The 19185-nt window shown below is 31.4% G+C and overlaps 1 protein-coding gene across 1 annotated transcript in view; it reads right to left on the reverse strand.

The window, feature by feature from the left end:
- Window positions 1-1105: 1105 nt before the first annotated feature.
- LOC139526339 (uncharacterized) overlaps window positions 1106-19185 on the reverse strand; it is a 58015-nt gene continuing 39935 nt past the window's right edge. The window contains exons 9-13 of the mRNA XM_071321473.1: window positions 8742-9986; window positions 6809-6842; window positions 5183-5454; window positions 3166-3193; window positions 1106-1599 (exon numbers count right to left, since the gene is read on the reverse strand). Of these exons, the coding sequence (XP_071177574.1) occupies window positions 1292-1599; window positions 3166-3193; window positions 5183-5454; window positions 6809-6842; window positions 8742-9986 (1887 nt within the window). The 3' untranslated portion in view covers window positions 1106-1291. The remainder of the gene's footprint in view (window positions 1600-3165; window positions 3194-5182; window positions 5455-6808; window positions 6843-8741; window positions 9987-19185) is intronic.

The following is a 19185-nucleotide window of genomic DNA, read 5'->3' on the forward strand; positions in this document are numbered from 1 at the left end:
GGTAATTTTTTCACAAAATTTTTATATTTTTATTTACCATTAAATTCACAAAATCATATTTGATCATAATAGGTAGAAAAAAACAATACTGACAATATGGTGACCTATAGTTGTTAATTTATGTGTCATTTGGTCTCTTGTAGAGAGTTGTCTCATTGGCAATCATACCTTATCTTCTTCTTTTTATTGATTGCATTTCAATAAACTTTTTCAAATTAAAAAAAAACCAGGATTATACAAATCCAATGAGTGTACAGGCCTATCAGATGGTGCCTCATGTTTAGAGTCTGATGAGACGGGCATTGATGAAAAACTAGAACCTAAGTCCTGTGACATGACTAGATTCAGTTGAACTTGACTCATATTTTTGAAAAGTATTTCAACTCAAAAGAAATACATAAAATCCTGTCTATTGTTTAAATTCGTTTTGTTCCTTTTATCAACTAAAAATATAAAAAGGTTATTTTTAATAGAAATTTTTTGGACAAGTAACAATTTCATTGGGACAAGTAAATTTTGGTATGTACTTGTCCTACAGGACAAGTTGAAAAGAAAGTTATTGTAGAGGCCTGTATATGCACAAAAAATGAATGAAAAACAAATATGTAACACATAAACCAACGGCAACCACTAAATTACAAGCATAAACATACTTAATATGGCGGGGTTAAAGATGAAAGCGGGATCCATACATTCCCCTTAGCCTGGGACAGTGGTCTAACAGTACAACATAAGAACGAACTATAAAAATCAGTTGACAATGAGTTGTAATCAATTGACGTCTACGTGAAATCAACACTATTGATTAACGTATATATAACTTCTTTCTCTAGAGCAAAACCAAACCATTTTCAAAAATGTCTTCGAGTTTATTAAAAGTTCGGAAATATTTCAAATTGTCTAGATAGCAAACTACGATCGCACACCCATGATCATCAAAGTAAAATTCTTCCCCCTTTTTTGTCCTTTTTATTTTTTCTTTTCTTAATTTTGTATAATTTTTTGGTGTTTGGTTTTCGAAATATTCATTTATTTTTTTTATTTTTTTTTCTGTATTATTATTATTTTCTTTTTTCTTCAATTTTCAGTCTTTTGATCCATATCTATCTATATATATTAAATAGATATACTATTCTATACTTGCATGCTCATATAATATTTTTGTAATATATTGCTATAACTGTTAAATGGAGAAGACTTCATAAGTCTGTTTGTGTTTTATCCAATTTGTACTTAACTCATATACAGACAACAACGGTGTACACATAAAAGAGCAAAGAAGTTATTCAAGTCAGAGGGAGAGGGTGGTTTCAATAACTTTAACATCTTTTCCAATATTTTTGTAGGCTTGGGCGATCATCCGCATTGTTGGTCTTACGTTTCTTTCCTTACAAAACTTCAACCATTTGTCTAAAATTACCCTGTTCAGCTTCACTAAATAATTTTTCATCTCACAATGTCTCTGGTGTATATCTTCCCATATACAGAAATCCAAACCAAGTTCAATCAGATACAGTAAGGATTTGTTTCCAATCAAAGGCGCCATTTTGTCAATATCTTTATCAGTTGGAACAAGGTCCCATTTCTCTGGGTCAGTCTCTAAAATATCATTAAAACAATTGGTTAGTACATGTGACCTTATGCCCGAAATTTTCATTGTTTATTCCGACTTGTCGAAAATCTCCATCAAAAGTTTTCGAATCCATCAAACAACCCTAAAAAAACTTAAACAGACAAAAACAAGAAACAAGACAGTAAGATGAAAAACACATTCACACATATATACATGTATGTACCCAATTACTAGTAACAATATTGCAAATTCAGAACGATGATCATGACCTTGGTAATAACAAGTACACTTTATACAAGTTCATATATCAATTCCTTATTGTTTGAAAATTGGTTTGAATTCAAAATGAAAATAATACATTTATGTATACGATGTAGCAAAAATATTTGTTTTATCTAAATTGTCTAATAGCATGAATAGACAACAATGAGGGTTGGTTGAAAAACAATTTTGACAACAGAGATAATTTCAGCTTTCTAATTGTGAACTTTCCGTTTTTATGTAGGAAAATTGCAGCGCCTGCATACGGGCTATATATCTCCCAGTTGGAACGATGCTACAGGCATTGTACGTCCTTTCATGATTTCCTTGATAGAGAGTTGCTGCTCATTATGATCTTTAAAACCAAGAGTTCTAAGTGATGAAGTTGAAATCATCCCTTTGTAAATTTTACGGACGCCATCACGAGTTGTTTGACCGTTACGGAATATCCGTTTCACAGATAATAGAGAATATGTTGCTAATGTCGTACTACAATCCCGTCCACTTGGTCATCCCGAATGTGACATATTGAATTTAACCGGGTTTGTACTTACAAGAGCATCACGACGGGTGCCACATGTGGAGCAGGATATGCTTATCCTTCCGAAACATCTGATATCACCCCCAGTACTTGGTAGGGTTCTTGTTATTTAGTGTTTAGTTTTCTATGTTGTTTTTTATGTACTATTTATTTTAGCTATGGCGTTTTCAATTAATTTTCAAATAATGACTCTGAATATGTTCGTTTGGTATCTTTCGCCCTTCTTCTTAAACATGTACACAGATGCATTTATAATATTAATTATAGTTGCTTAAAATTGCTATAACGAGAATGTTACATTGTTATTCAATTCAAAAATCTTATTTTAAGAGCTTTGACATATTCAGGTTACGTAAATAAACAATCTCCTTATGATATATTTTGAGCAGACAAATAATATTCATACGTATTATCTGAATATGTGGTTACCTTTGCAATGTGTCTTGTTAATTTTTGGTCTTTGAAAAAATAATGTAATTAGGTATCATCCATGCGTTAATTGTTATTTGCCTTTGCATATCAGCTGAATATTTGTGAAGCATATTTTCGAAATAAGGTTTTTATACCATTTACAATACCAAGTTTTTCAAGTAGAAATTGAATTATGTTCTGATAAATGTTTATTGTGGTGTTGCTGGATTTTTATGATTTACAATTTGTCGCTAAGCACATGCCAGTGTTGCATGTAAGCATAGATGTTTACATGTACCAACAACTGGAGGAAGTCCTCTTACTTGGCTTCTACATATATCTGACATACCACCAAAAACAGTTAAGAAGGTTTACTTACCGAAGTCTACGGATGATCCTTTCATTACCTATAAGAAACATTTCCATGCTGTTAGTGTACTCAATACTATTTTAAATACAATATATAGTCGATAAATATGGGGTGAAAGTAATGTATTAATGTTCAAGTCTCATACAACCGTTAAAAAATACAAATCAAGATAACAAAAAATGATAAACCGAGGGAAACAGATAAACTGCGAACGTATTGAAAACATGGTATAATATAGATATAGCTCTGACATGGGATCTTTATTGTATCAGATGTAGAAAACAAGCCATGATCTAATATAAATATAGCTCTGATATGGGATCTTTATTGTATCAGATGTAGAACACATGATATAATATAAATATAGCTCCGATATGGGATCTTTATTGTATCAGATGTAGAAAACAAGCCATGATCTAATATAAATATAGCTCTGACATAGAATCTTCATTGTATCAGATGTAGAAAACAAGCCATGATCTAATATAAATATAGCTCTGACATGGGATCTTTATTGTATCAGATGTAGAAAACATGATATTATACAAATATAGCTCTGATATGGGATCTATATTGTATCAGATGTAGAAAACAAGCCATGATCTAATATAAATATAGCTCTGATATGGGATCTTTATTGTATCAGATGTAGAAAACAAGTCATGATATAATATAAATATAGCTCTGACATGGGATCTTTATTGTATCAGATGTAGAAAACAAGTCATGATATAATATAAATATAGCTCTGACATGGGATCTTTATTGTATCAGATGTAGAAAACAAGCCATGATCTAATATAAATATAGCTCTGATATGGGATCTTTATTGTATCAGATGTAGAAAACAAGTCATGATATAATATAAATATAGCTCTGACATGGGATCTTTATTGTATCAGATGTAGAAAACAAGCCATGATCAAATATAAATATAGCTCTGACATGGGATCTTTATTGTATCAGATGTAGAAAACATGATATAATATAAATATAGCTCTAACATGGGATCTTTATTGTATCAGATGTAGAAAACATGATATAATATAAATATAGCTCTGACATGGGATCTTTATTGTATCAGATGTAGAAAACATGATATAATATAAATATAGGTCTGACATGGGATCTTTATTGTATCAGATGTAGAAAACATGATATAATATAGATATAGCTCTGACATGGGATCTTTATTGTATCAGATGTAGAAAACATGATATAATATAAATATAGCTCTGACATGGGATCTTTATTGTATCAGATGTAGAAAACAAGATATAACATAAATATAGCTCTGACATGGGATCTTTATTGTATCAGATGTAGAAAACAAGATATAACATAAATATAGGTCTGACATGGGATCTTTATTGTATCAGATGTAGAACACATGATATAATTTAAATATAGCTCTGACATGGGATCTTTATTGTATCAGATGTAGAAAACATGATATAATATAAATAAAGCTCTGACATAGGATCTTCATTGTATCAGATGTAGAAAACATGATATAATATAGATATAGATCTGACATGGGATCTTTATCAGATTGTCAAGAGGTGTATGAAATCTCTTTCAAACAATACAAATCAAGACTATTGGTAATCAAGGCCGCTTCAGTGTTACTATGGAAGTCCTTTATTAGACAGATGTGGTTACTGAAAAATCAAAAGGTCAGTAAGAATACATACAATCTAAATACCTTGTATTTTAGAATAGAATTCGCATATTTGTTTTTTACCCTACGGTGGTGCCTCATTCGGAACTCGAACATTTTATAATATTTCGGAAAACCGAATACAGTATTGTAATTGGTTGATTTCTGAGTCTGAGTATGATGAATATTGAGAATAGTAGTGTTAATCTTATAATGAGTAAATGTTAAAGCTACAGAATTGTAATAAATGTGATTTAAAAGTCTAAAATAGATCTTTATAATTAGAATGCACTAACTCTACAATATAAAATCATCATAGCCTTCAAAAATTAATAAAGTCAAATTGGAAGATACAAAAATTTTTACCTTGCAAAGAGTGTGAGGAGTTTGTATGTGTCCTTCCTCTACAGCTTCCTTAATTTGTCTGAATGTCAGTGTTGATTTGTCGTGACAACGACGTAGTACTTTGAATTTCAGTACTTCTGGTTCACTTTCAAATTGATAGAGATCGCTCCAGTTAATGTATGGAAGTCCAAGATAGGTAACCAATTCCCGGATCTCATCTAAATTGTACAATGAGGAAAGCCGACACAAATGAAGAGCTGTCGGAATTTCACTCAAGAACGCTTCATGTGTAACTGTAAAACATAGCGTTATGGTAATGTGTTATTTCATGTATAGTGTTCGGTTATTGGGTCGGATGTGTTATTATAGTGTTCGGTTATTGGGTCGGATGTGTTATTATAGTGTTCGGTTATTGGGTCGGATGTGTTATTATAGTGTTCGGTTATTTGGTAACACGTTTTCTGTGTTTGTATATTATAACTTGTCAAAACGTGTTCTTAAGAAAGGATTCTGCCTTTAGTGTTTAAGAAAATTTAGACAGTATACAGTATGAATTATTTTGCCTTCTGCAATAAATAAGTTTCGTATAAGAAGTTGAATGCGTTTACTTGTCAGTCACAATGACAAATTCTTAGGCGAGTTTAACACAAAAAAGGTTCATTGTTTCCCGTTGACTAATTATTAGAATAAGCCTTGTTAATGCTTAGTTAATATAACCCTCGACTTCATCAACGGTTATCATATATCAAATTCAATGATTTTAAGAAGCTCGATATTCTAGATTAATATATATATTATAATATTATATATTAGTATCACACTTGGGTAAATAACGGTGATTTAAATGTAATAAGGAAGTCAACTAAGTTATTTGATCTTGTATATGCATATGCACTTGTCAATATAATGGAATTGATGCCACTGTCATACAAGTGTTCCGTTTAGCTATCTTTAAAACCAGGTACAATCAAACATTTTTTTACATACGAAAACGCCTGCACCATTTCAGGAAAATTTAAGTTGTTATATATTCGTTTGATGTGTTTAAGCTTTCGATTTTGCTATTTGATTGGATACTTTTTCTTTTGAATTTTCCTCGGAGATCAGTATTTATTGTTAAATCAAAGATTAATCGTGGAGTACCGCTATATTACACCCTGAAAGAATATATGTACATTGTAGAAACTAAACAATCATGTGGGCAATTTAAATTTAACCATGTAATCGGTATCTAAATCGTATGTTTGCATACAATTGTCAATGTTATATGTTCAATTCGATATAAGTTTGCGTGACAATGAAAACTTTTTCTAAAAACATTAACATGCGAAGAAATAGTTCATTTCCATGGGGTTCAAACTCTTAATTGGAGATACGAAATAAAATAAATAATAAATGTTGATTAATTTATGTTTTGTTATGCTTTATGAACTGAGGCTTTAGAGTTTGATATTTTTGTTTTACTTTTTTACCTTAGTTTTAGCTTTAAACATGTTAAATAAAGGACTGTTTTCTGTGCAATTTATGTTTTTATTCTTATTAAACTCAGTTATATATTGTCGATGATGAACAAAAGCTGGATTTCTTACTCTACAGCTGGTAGGATTGTCTGCCTGTTCTTAAAACTACAGATAAATAGTTACCTACCTGGACAGTTTAATTCACAATGTATTTCTGATTCCTAAAATACAGGGATAAATCAATGAAATTTTGCAATTTCTTAAGTTGATAAAGAAAATTAAAATCAAATCTTAGCACAATACAAAATTGTTTTCACTTTCAATCAGACAACTTTAAACTGATAAAATTCATTTCATACTTCTTTGAATTTTATAAATGAGGTACCAACAGAAAGAGGAAAGATTAATCTTTCAAATTGTGATAATTTCATTATGACTTAATTATTACCTAATTAATTGTTATGTACTCAGTTGATATATTGTGATGTCCACACTTGAATGAATTTAGCTTCTTTGTTATTCATAGCATCACCAAAATATTTTATAGATTCTTGTACAACACAGCTTGACCTCCAAAACTGTGTCTCAGATTTCCAAAAACATGAAAAGAACAAATTTATACCCAATAAAATTTAGTGATTTCTTGTGAATTGATGTTGCAAACTTCATTTAAGGTTTATGAGAGAATGAAATACAATAGGAAAAATCTGAGACACAGTTTTGGAGATCAAACTGTGTTGTACAAGAATCTATAACATAATTTGAGATGCTATGAATAACAACGTAGCTAAATTCATTCAAGTTTGGACATCACAATATATCAACTAATAACGTAACAATTAATTATGTAATAATTATGTCATAATGAAATTATCAGAATTTAAAAGATTAATCCTTCTTTTTTCTTTTGGTACCTCATTAATTAAATTTGTAGAAGGATGAGAGGAATTACATCACTTTATAGTTGTCTGACTGGAGATGAAAAATCTTTAAATTGGCAACACCTACATAAGACCAGCAATAAAAATAAAAGTGAAAATTATATAGATCGTAACCAATTCGGTTTCAGGACTGAATATGTTGTATTTTCTTAATTGCGAGAGGATACCAGATGGGTCTGACTATCAATATGATTGTATCGTCGTTATTCACATTTAAAGAGGTAATTCATTTAAGTAACGGGATTAAGTACATGTAAATTCACGACGTTTTTGTGTTTTCGTTTTAACATTTCGTAAATATTATCGAAATAGTGCGCTCTCTGTTTATAGAATCTGTGTATTTTATAAGATTGAATAAATAATGCTACGTTTCAAACCAACAGTTAAAGCAAAAATTTTAGAAAACCAGGGATGTAGTAATCGTACTCTGTTATCGTTACCGATAGTGAGTGATCATATTTTGTCCAGTCATCGAAAGTAATCTGCAATCAAAGACATGTTAGATTATCCATAATCTTATTTTAATCGATTACAGCCAAGCATATCATATAATTATCGATAACTTTTCGATACAATTCGATAATTTTAGTTAAGAAGTTTGATGAAATAAAACAAATTGAAACATGATATATGTATATAATGATCACTTAATAGTACAGATAAAATATTATGCAATTTTAAGAGTTTATAAAACGCCTAGTTTCTATATATTATCTTTAGTTGCATTATGATCAACCATATATTTTACTGTACAGCCAGCTGTTGAAACAAGTGACTGTACATGCCCATTTATAATTTAAAACCTTTTATATTCAAATAACAAAACAATATTTAAAGTAATAACATATCCCTATTTTAAGATCTGTATTAAGTTAAAGTAGTAAGCTTTTATGTTTTAAAAGTCCTAAAAGTATAAATTTCAATTACACATGGAATTTTGCTTAGAATAGATAAATAGTTGATTTGTTATAATGTTGATATGATTCAAATAACTATCTGCAGCCTTAAATGTATTATGTTTAGCCTTTTTCTTAGTATAACATTTGTTATGTGTATTAATAACGCCTTAAATAAATCAAGTGGCTTAATTACATAATAAATAGGTTAGATTTTCCTTATTCATCATTGATGGAACATAAGTAGAGTGCACTCAGAGTATTAATAGACATATTGAGTTACCTTTTCTGTTATCCAACGAGACAGCACAAACTGTTCGTGTTCTATTTTATGTTTTGGACATATCCAACTCTCATCGATGGTGTTAAATTCCTCAATGGATAGCAAACAAGGATCTTCAACAACACTGCAGCAAAGGTTCAGTTGAAAAGACCTTGCGTTAACATCACACTTCTCACTGCTGGTTTGTATATAAAGATGGCTGATGTTCTGAATGGCAGATTTTAAACATTCACAGATACTTGAAGCCAGGTCTTTCATTATAAGAATTTTCTTCCTAGCATGAACAAGACGGACAAAAATCCTTTCGTCCTCGCATAGAATATGGATATCTAATGACGGATCAATCGTAAATACTGCAGATCTATGGAACAGCATGTCATCCTTTGTCTCACCGTATTTCTTCACATCAAAAATACTGAGACAGTAAGTGATAAACCTGAATGATAAAGCTGGAGGTATTATTGCGTCATTTGAATTGAATGATATTCCAATGTTTCTTTCACTGAAGGATGGAGATAGAAGGTATCCAGTATCATCTTTAGTCTGGACCATACTTGCAACATAGTAAAAGTCAGCTGGTATTCGATTGTGATTAGGATCATATCTCTTTGGTTCGACTAGTATATCAAGGTGAGTCATCACTGCTAATAAGTAGTCGTTGCGTTTTTTAAACATGCGATATTTCCTATTTCTCCAAAGTTCTTGTATTGCAAATTTGGAGATGACCCCTTTCTGGCTCATTAGATCCCATAACGCCTCTCTTTTCCTTTCCCCTTTACAGAACCTTTTATCTGTGATTATAGATTTGAAAGCATCAATGAGATATGTTGGCAAAAGTATAACATGTTGATCCAATCCAGGTTCATCAAAATATAGAATTTTGCCAACAGCATGCTGGAATTTCAGGAAAACCTTGAGTTCAGCATCTGTCAATGGTCTGATAGGGTGTTGAGTGTTAATATGTCTCAAATCATCAAATGTTATTACATTAATATCCTTTCTGATAAGATTTTCGAATTCTAATTCTAGAGGGATAAAGCATTTTGGTAAGTTCTGTCCCCATGTTGGCTGGAGTTTGGATTCTCGTATAATACTTGTTTTGATCTTTGTCATTTCTGGGTCATTTTTGTTTCTAGCATTTACGAATATTCTGTCTTCTATAACCAAATGTGACATCAGTGGGGATCCCTGAAACATGCTCTTTACCTCTCCGTATAGTTGCTCTCTCGTTGTTTCAACTTCACTCTATAAATACGATACTTTGTACACATAATAATTTAAGTTTGAATTTAAAACTAATTGTATAATACCACAAGATCATAGTACGTCATATCCGATTACATACAAACAAGGATCGAAGAAAAATATTCCCTTGAATTTGACAGATACAGATGGGTGCACTCCTAACCTGTACAGCAAGTTAACTTGATAACCAGTCATTTGGACTGGTCAAAGTTAACCTGTGACCGAATATAGGACTGCTCTGACCAGTCCTAGGACCAAAATCTAGTTAACTTGAAAAGCGGACTTGGTCCTAGGACTGTTTTTATGTCTGCCAAAAAGTTAACTTGGAAACAGGTCCGCTATTGATATAAGTTAACTTCGAACCAGTCCTGTCATAAAGTTAACATAAGTTAACTTCGGAACCAGTCCTGTCATAAAGTTAACATAAGTTAACTTGGAAACCGGTCCTGCCACAAAGTTAACTTCTGCTTGGACACATCCGATCAAAACCAGACCTGTTCCCAAGTTAACTTTTGACTGGTCTGCTCAACACTAAGTTAACTTGTAACCAGGACCGCTCTTCGTTGATTTAAAAAAAAAATAATATCTTTGTTTCGCAGTATAAACATCGAAAATAAAGTAATTTGAAAATTAATACTTCCGTTTTATGAACAGGATTAAATACAAATATTTGAAAATAAGTACGCACAGAACGTAACACAAATTTATCTGTGATCTGACTATTTATCTATTATAAAAACGATCTCGGTTACAATGATAACAGGCACTGATTATATATATATATATTCCGAGATCAAATTCAATCATATTGTGTATATTTTTGAAAAGAAGTATATTTGATGTTAGGTGTATACGTCCTTGTTAGTTGTACATCCTTGAACTATGAACCAACAATCAGCAATAGTTTAATTCATTTAAATAATGACTACACATTTTTGTTCGCCTAAATTAAGGGTGCCAGCATGTCCTCTTTTTACTCAAAATACTGATATGTAACAAAATTTCAGTAGTTTTGATGCCTCCAGTTGACTTGTACAACAAAATTATTTGACCGCATCCACCAAAACTGACCAAATATGCACTTTAATTTGTAAATCTATATACCCGCATAGTAAATCAGCCATATTTTTTATGTCAGGATTCAATGTATAATACAATCATGACAATGGACAGCAAAATTGCAATATAATAACAAATAATTTTGGTTTGCATAAATTTGAGATACCAGCATGTCCTCATTTTATTCAAAATATTGATACGTAACAAAATTTCAGTAGTTTTGATACCTCCAGCTGACTTGTACAACAAAATTATTTGACCGCATTACCAAAACTGACCATATGTGAACTTTAAATTGTAAATCTATAGACCAGCATAGTAAATCAGCCTTATTTTTAATGTCAGGATTCAATGTATAATACAATCATGACAATGGACAACAATATTGCAATATAATAACAACAAATTTTTGTTCGCCTTAATTAAGGGTGCCAGCATGTCCCCTTTTTACTTATAATTCTGATACGTAACAAAATTTCAGTAGTTTTGATGCCTCCTGTTGACTTGTACAACAAAATTATTTGACCGCATCCACCAAAACTGACCATATACATGATATATGCACTTTAATTTGTAAATCTATATAACCGCAAAGTAAATCAGCCATAGTTTTTATGTCAGGATTCAATGTATAAAACAATCATGACAATGGACAGAAATATTGCAATATAATAACAACAAATTTTTTTTCGCATAAATTTAGGACACCAGCATGTCCTCATTTTATTCAAAATATTGATACGTAACAAAATTTCAGTAGTTTTGATACCTCCAGTTGACTTGTACAACAAAATTATTTGACCGCATCCACCAAAACTGACCAAATATGCACTTTAATTTGTAAATCTATATACCCGCATAGTAAATCAGCCATATTTTTTATGTCAGGATTCAATGTATAATACAATCATGAAAATGGACAGCAAAATTGCAATATAATAACAAATAATTTTGGTTTGCATAAATTTGAGATACCAGCATGTCCTCATTTTATTCAAAATATTGATACGTAACAAAATTTCAGTAGTTTTGATACCTCCAGCTGACTTGTACAACAAAATTATTTGACCGCATTACCAAAACTGACCATATGTGAACTTTAAATTGTAAATCTATATACCAGCATAGTAAATCAGCCTTATTTTTAATGTCAGGATTCAATGTATAATACAATCATGACAATGGACAACAATATTGCAATATGATAACAACAAATTTTTGTTCGCCTTAATTAAGGGTGCCAGCATGTTCCCTTTTTACTTATAATACTGATACGTAACAAAATTTCAGTAGTTTTGATGCCTCCTGTTGACTTGTACAACAAAATTATTTGACCGCATCCACCAAAACTGACCATATACATGATATATGCACTTTAATTTGTAAATCTATATACCCGCAAAGTAAATCAGCCATAGTTTTTATGTCAGGATTCAATGTATAATACAATCATGACAATGGACAGAAATATTGCAATATAATAACAACAAATTTTTTTTCGCATAAATTTAGGACACCAGCATGTCCTCATTTTATTCAAAATATTGATACGTAACAAAATTTCAGTAGTTTTGATACCTCCAGTTGACATGTACAACAAACTTATTTGACCGCATCCACCAAAACTGAACATATGTGCACTTTAATTTGCAAATCTATATACCCGCATAGTTAATCAGCCTTATTTTTTATGCCAGAATCAATGTATAATACAATCATGACAGTCACAATGGACAGCAAAATTGCAATATAATAACAACAAATGTTGGTTCGCATAAATTTAGGATACCAGCATGTCCTCATTTTATTCAAAATATTGATACGTAACAAAATTTCAGTAGTTTTGATACCTCCAGCTGACTTGTACAACAAAATTATTTGACCACATTACCAAAACTGACCATATGTGAACTTTAAATTGTAAATCTATATACCAGCATAGTAAATCAGCCTTATTTTCAATGTCAGGATTCAATGTATAACACAATCATGACAATGGACAGCAATATTGCAATATAATAACAACAAATTTTTGTTCGCCTAAATAAAGGGTGCCAGCATGTCCATTTTTTACTTAAAATACTGATACGTAACAAAATTTCAGTAGTTTTGATGCCTCCAGTTGACTTGTACAACAAAATTATTTGACCGCATCCATTAAAACTGACCATATATGCACTTTAATTTGTAAATCTATATACCCGCATAGTAAATCAGCCATATTTTTTTATGTCAGGATTCAATGTATAACATGTATAATACAATCATGACAATGGACAGCAATATTGCAATATAATAACAACGAATTTTTGTTCGCATAAATTTAGGATACCAGCATGTCCTCATTTTATTCAAAATATTGATACGTAACAAAATTTCAGTAGTTTTGATACCTCCAGCTGACTTGTACAACAAAATTATTTGACCACATTACCAAAACTGACCATATGTGAACTTTAAATTGTAAATCTATATACCAGCATAGTAAATCAGCCTTATTTTCAATGTCAGGATTCAATGTATAATACAATCATGACAATGGACAGCAATATTGCAATATAATAACAACAAATTTTTGTTCGCCTAAATTTAGGGTGCCAGCATGTCCTCTTTTTACTTAAAATACTGATATGTAACAAAATTTCAGTAGTTTTGATGCCTCCTGTTGACATGTACAACAAAATTATTTGACCGCATCCACCAAAACTGACCATATATGCACTTTAATTTGTAAATATATATACCCGCATAGTAAATCAGCCATATTTTTATGTCAGGATTCAATGTATAATACAATCATGACAATGGACAGAAATATTGCAATATAATAACAACAAATTTTTTTTCGAATCAATTTAGGATACCAGCATGTCCTAATTTTATTCAAAATATTGATACCTAACAAAATTTCAGTAGTTTTGATACCTCCAGCTGACTTGTACAACAAAATTATTTGACCGCATCCACCAAAACTGACCATATGTGCACTTTAATTTGTAAATCTATATACCCGCATAGTTAATCAGCCATATTTTTTATGCCAGAATCAATGTATAATACAATCATGACAATGGACAGCAATATTGCAATATAATAACAACAAATTTTTGTTCACATCAATTTAGGATACCAGCATGTCCTCATTTTATTCAAAATATTGATACGTAAAAAATTTCAGTAGTTTTGATACCTCCAGCTGACTAGTACAACTAAATTGTTTGACTGCATCCACCAAAACTGACCATATGTGAACTTTAATTTGTAAATCTATATACCCGCATAGTAAATCAGCCATATTTTTTATGTCAGAATTCAATGTATAATACAATCATGACAATGGACAGCAAAATTGCAATATAATAACAAAAAATGTTGGTTCGCATAAATTTTGGATACCAGCATGTCCTTATTTTATTCAAAATATTGATACGTAACAAAATTTCAGTAGTTTTGATACCTCCAGCTGACTTGTACAACAAAATTATTTGACCGCATTACCAAAACTGACCATATGTGCACTTTAATTTGTAAATCTATATACCCGCAAAGTTAATCAGCCATATTTTTTATGCCAGAATCAATGTATAATACAATCATGACAATGGACAGCAATATTGCAATATAATAACAACAAATTTTTGTTCACATCAATTTAGGATACCAGCATGTCCTCATTTTATTCAAAATATTGATACGTAAAAAATTTCAGTAGTTTTGATACCTCCAGCTGACTAGTACAACTAAATTGTTTGACTGCATCCACCAAAACTGACCATATGTGAACTTTAATTTGTAAATCTATATACCCGCATAGTAAATCAGCCATATTTTTTATGTCAGAATTCAATGTATAATACAATCATGACAATGGACAGCAAAATTGCAATATAATAACAAAAAATGTTGGTTCGCATAAATTTTGAATACCAGCATGTCCTTATTTTATTCAAAATATTGATACGTAACAAAATTTCAGTAGTTTTGATACCTCCAGCTGACTTGTACAACAAAATTATTTGACCGCATTACCAAAACTGACCATGTGTGAACTTTAAATTGTAAATCTATATACCAGCATAGTAAATCAGCCTTATTTTTAATGTCAGGATTCAATGTATAATACAATCATGACAACATATGTGACAATGGACAGCAATATTGCAATATAATAACAACAAATTTTTGTTCACATCAATTTAGAATTCCAGCATGTCCTCATTTTATTCAAAATATTGATACGTAACAAAATTTCAGTAGTTTTGATACCTCCTGCTGACTTGTACAACAAAATTATTTGACCGCATTCACCAAAACTGACCATATGTTCACTTTAATTTGAAAATCTATATACCCGCATAGTAAATCAGCCATTTGTTTTTATGTCAGGATTTAATGTATAATACAATCATGACAATGGACAGCAATATTGCAATATATAATAACAAAAAATGTTGGTTCGCATAAATTTAGGATACCAGCATGTCCTCATTTTATTCAAAATATTGATATGTAACAACATTTCAGTAGTTTTGATACCTCCAGCTGACTTGCACAACAAAATTATTTGACCGCATCCACCAAAACTGACCATATGTGCTCTTTAATTTGAAAATCTATATACCCGGACAGTAAATCACACGTGGTAAATCAGTCATTTTTTTATGTCAGGATTTAATGTATAATATAATCATGACAATGGACAGCAATATTGCAATATAAAAACAACAAATGTTGGTTCGCATAAATTTTGGATACCAGCATGTCCTCATTTTATTCAAAATATTGATACGTAACAAAATTATAGTAGTTTTGATACCTCCAGCTGACTTGTACAACAAAATTATTTGACTGCATTACCAAAACTAACCATATGTGAACTTTAAATTGTAAATCTATATACCCGCATAGTAAATCAGCCTTATTTTTTATGTCAGGATTCAATGTATAATACAATCATGACAATGGACAGCAATATTGCAATATAATAACAACAAATTTTGTTCGCATAAATTTAGGATACCAGCATGTCCTCCATTGTCCTCATTTTATTCAAAATATTGATACGTAACAAAATTATAGTAGTTTTGATACCTCCAGCTGACTTGTACAACAAAATTTTTTGACTGCATTACCAAAACTGACCATATGTGCACTTTAATTTGTAAATCTATATACACCATGACGTACCCGCATAGTATTAATCAGCCATATTTTTTATGTCAGGAATCAATGTATAATATAATCATGACAATGGACAGCAATATTGCAATTTAATAACAACAAATTTTTGTTCGCATAAATTTAGGATACCAGCGTGTCCTCCTTTTATTCAAAATATTGATACGTAACAAAATTTCAGTAGTTTGAATACCTCATGCTGACTTGGAAAACAAAACTAGTTGACCAAAACTGATCATATGTGCACTTTTATTTGCAAATCTATATACCCGCATACCATTGTACCGAGCGCCTTAATGTCTTCTCCTGGCGCTCCTGTTCACATTTTAGTAGGACCGTAAATGTACACGTTATCAATAATATTGGAAAACTATTAATGCAAAAAAAAATTTGATTAAATTGAGAGTGTCAGAATTTCATCTCTTTATTCATAATAACAGTCAGATTAATAGGAGTTCATGATAGTGTACGTGTAAAACAAAACTATTATGCCACATCATCAAAGTACCAACACTGACATATCTGAATTCATTTGTACTATTTACAATGATTTAATAAAAAAAAGTATACGAGGTTCTCTTCTTGGAATCTATTATGTCGGTTGATTGATTTTGTTAATAGTTAAACGTCAAGTTGCAACTATTTCATTAGAGTGCGCATTGAGTATAATTATAGGACGTTCCATATAAATATCGGCAATGACAAATCTCTCGATAAATCTGACGAATTTGACGAGATTGTTGATAGTTTTACCACACCGTATGCTTACGGACACTGTACAATTTCTGTTAGAATATTCTGCGGGAAATAGAATAGTAAATCCAATGCAAACAAGTTGAATATCAATGAAATATCCATGCAAGTATAAATTTATGAATAAAGTAAAATTTAGGAAGGGACAGGTAAACAACGGGGAACGAAGTAACGTAGACAATGTTGCCGATATCCCGTGATAGAAGAATATTGTTCCGATGCGTTGGATAACCTTTCTATCCGCCTTCTAATACAAAAAACTCTGTGTGATCGTATAGCCATTTTTTATTTATATAAGAATACATGTATATCAAATAAAAGAGAGCATTTGTATAATATCTAGTAGAGTCTAGCGAGTAAATAATAAATGATATCTGTGGAAAAAACAATGCAATTGTTGTTTACATGTTTTAATCATGCGGAAAGCTCAAGGCTGATATGAAAACTCTTATAACGATAATCTGTCATAAGCAGACCTGTCCTCAGGTCTGGTCAATAGCAGACTTGTCCACAGGTCTGGTCAAAAGCAGACCTGTCCTCAGGTCTGGTCAGGAGCAGACCTGTCCACAGGTATGGTCTGAGGCAGACCTGTCCTCAGGACTGGTCAAAAGCAGACTTGTCCACAGGTCTGGTCTGGGGCAGACCTGTCCTCAGGACTGGTCAAAAGCAGACTTGTCAACAGGTCTGGTCTGGAGCAGACTTGTCGATAGGTCTGCAGCAGTCCTAAAAAAGCAGACCGTAGGTCTGGTCCACCAACGACGAAGTTAACTTGCTTGACTGCTTAAAAATTCTCAAGTTAACTTAGAAAGCAGTCAACAAGTTAACTCTAAGTTAACTTTTGTCAAGGTTAGGACCGCACCCATCTGTACATTTCATTGCAGTAAATAAATTGGAAAATGGAAAAATAAGAGTAAATCATATCTGTGTCATATAAAATTGAGAAAGGAAATGGTGAATATGTCAAAGCGACAACCACCCGACCATAGAGCAAACAACAGCCGAAGGCAACCAATGGGTCTTCAATGTAGCGAGAATTCCCGCACCCGTAGGTGTCCTTCAGCTGGCCCCTAAAATATGCATAATAGTACAGTGATAATGGACGTCATACTAAACTCCGAATTATACACAAGAAACTAAAATTTAAAATCATACAAGACTAACAAAGGCCAGAGGCTCCTGACTTGGGACAGGCGCAAAATTGCGGCGGGGTTAAACATGTTTATGAGATCTCAACCCTCCCCCTATACCTCTAGCCAATGTAGAAAAGTAAAACAATAACAATACGCACATTAAAATTCAGTTCAAGAGAAGTCCGAGTCTGATGTCAAAAGATGTAACAAAAGAAAATAAATAAAATGACAATAATACATAAATAACAACAGACTACTAGCAGTTAACTGACATGCCAGCTCCAGACCTCAATTAAACTGATTGAAAGATTATGTCTTCATCATATGAATATCAGGTACAATCCCTCCCGTTAGGGGTTTAGTATCATACTATCATAAAATATATGAGAAGAACATAACCCGTGTCATGCCAACAACTGTTTTTTTAGAAATAAATGTGTTTAGTTCCGATGCAAAGACCCTATCAGTGAATCAATGTTAAAGCCAAAATATGCAATCTTTAATGACCTGACAACAGTATCGTAACTATACCCCCTTTTAATAAGTCTATTTAAAGGTTTTGTTAGTTTCTGAGGAGAATACTGACATTTTTGTGCTTTATAAAGAATATTTCCATAAAATTTTGGATGTGAAATACCTGAACGTATAAGATGTCTGCATGTTGAGTTATATTTACGAATATACATACATCTTTGGTGGTTCCAAGCACCACAATTTTTATTTGAAGATTGATAGATCAATTCGGAAACTTGAGTTTATATGGTTACTTTAGCTTGTACATATGACAGCGGATGACAGTTTCATTATCTAACTTCGACTTATGTTTTTTTCTTATATGCAATGAAATAATATGTGATATTTTGTTGATAGTACTAGACAGAATCAATATTTCTAATGCCAAGTACATGTATTTCTTTATTCAAAACAAAAATAAATTCTGCACATTTTTTGAAAAGTGCAAATTCAACAAAGACTAATAGGGGAAAAGCAATGGTGGTATTACACCTAAAGAATTTAAAATCAATCATTTGTTTCTTAATTTAAATTTAGTCTGTCAGTAATTATAAACACGCGCATAT

Source organism: Mytilus edulis, chromosome 6 (genome assembly GCF_963676685.1).
Source record: "Mytilus edulis chromosome 6, xbMytEdul2.2, whole genome shotgun sequence".
NCBI lineage: Eukaryota > Metazoa > Mollusca > Bivalvia > Mytilida > Mytilidae > Mytilus > Mytilus edulis.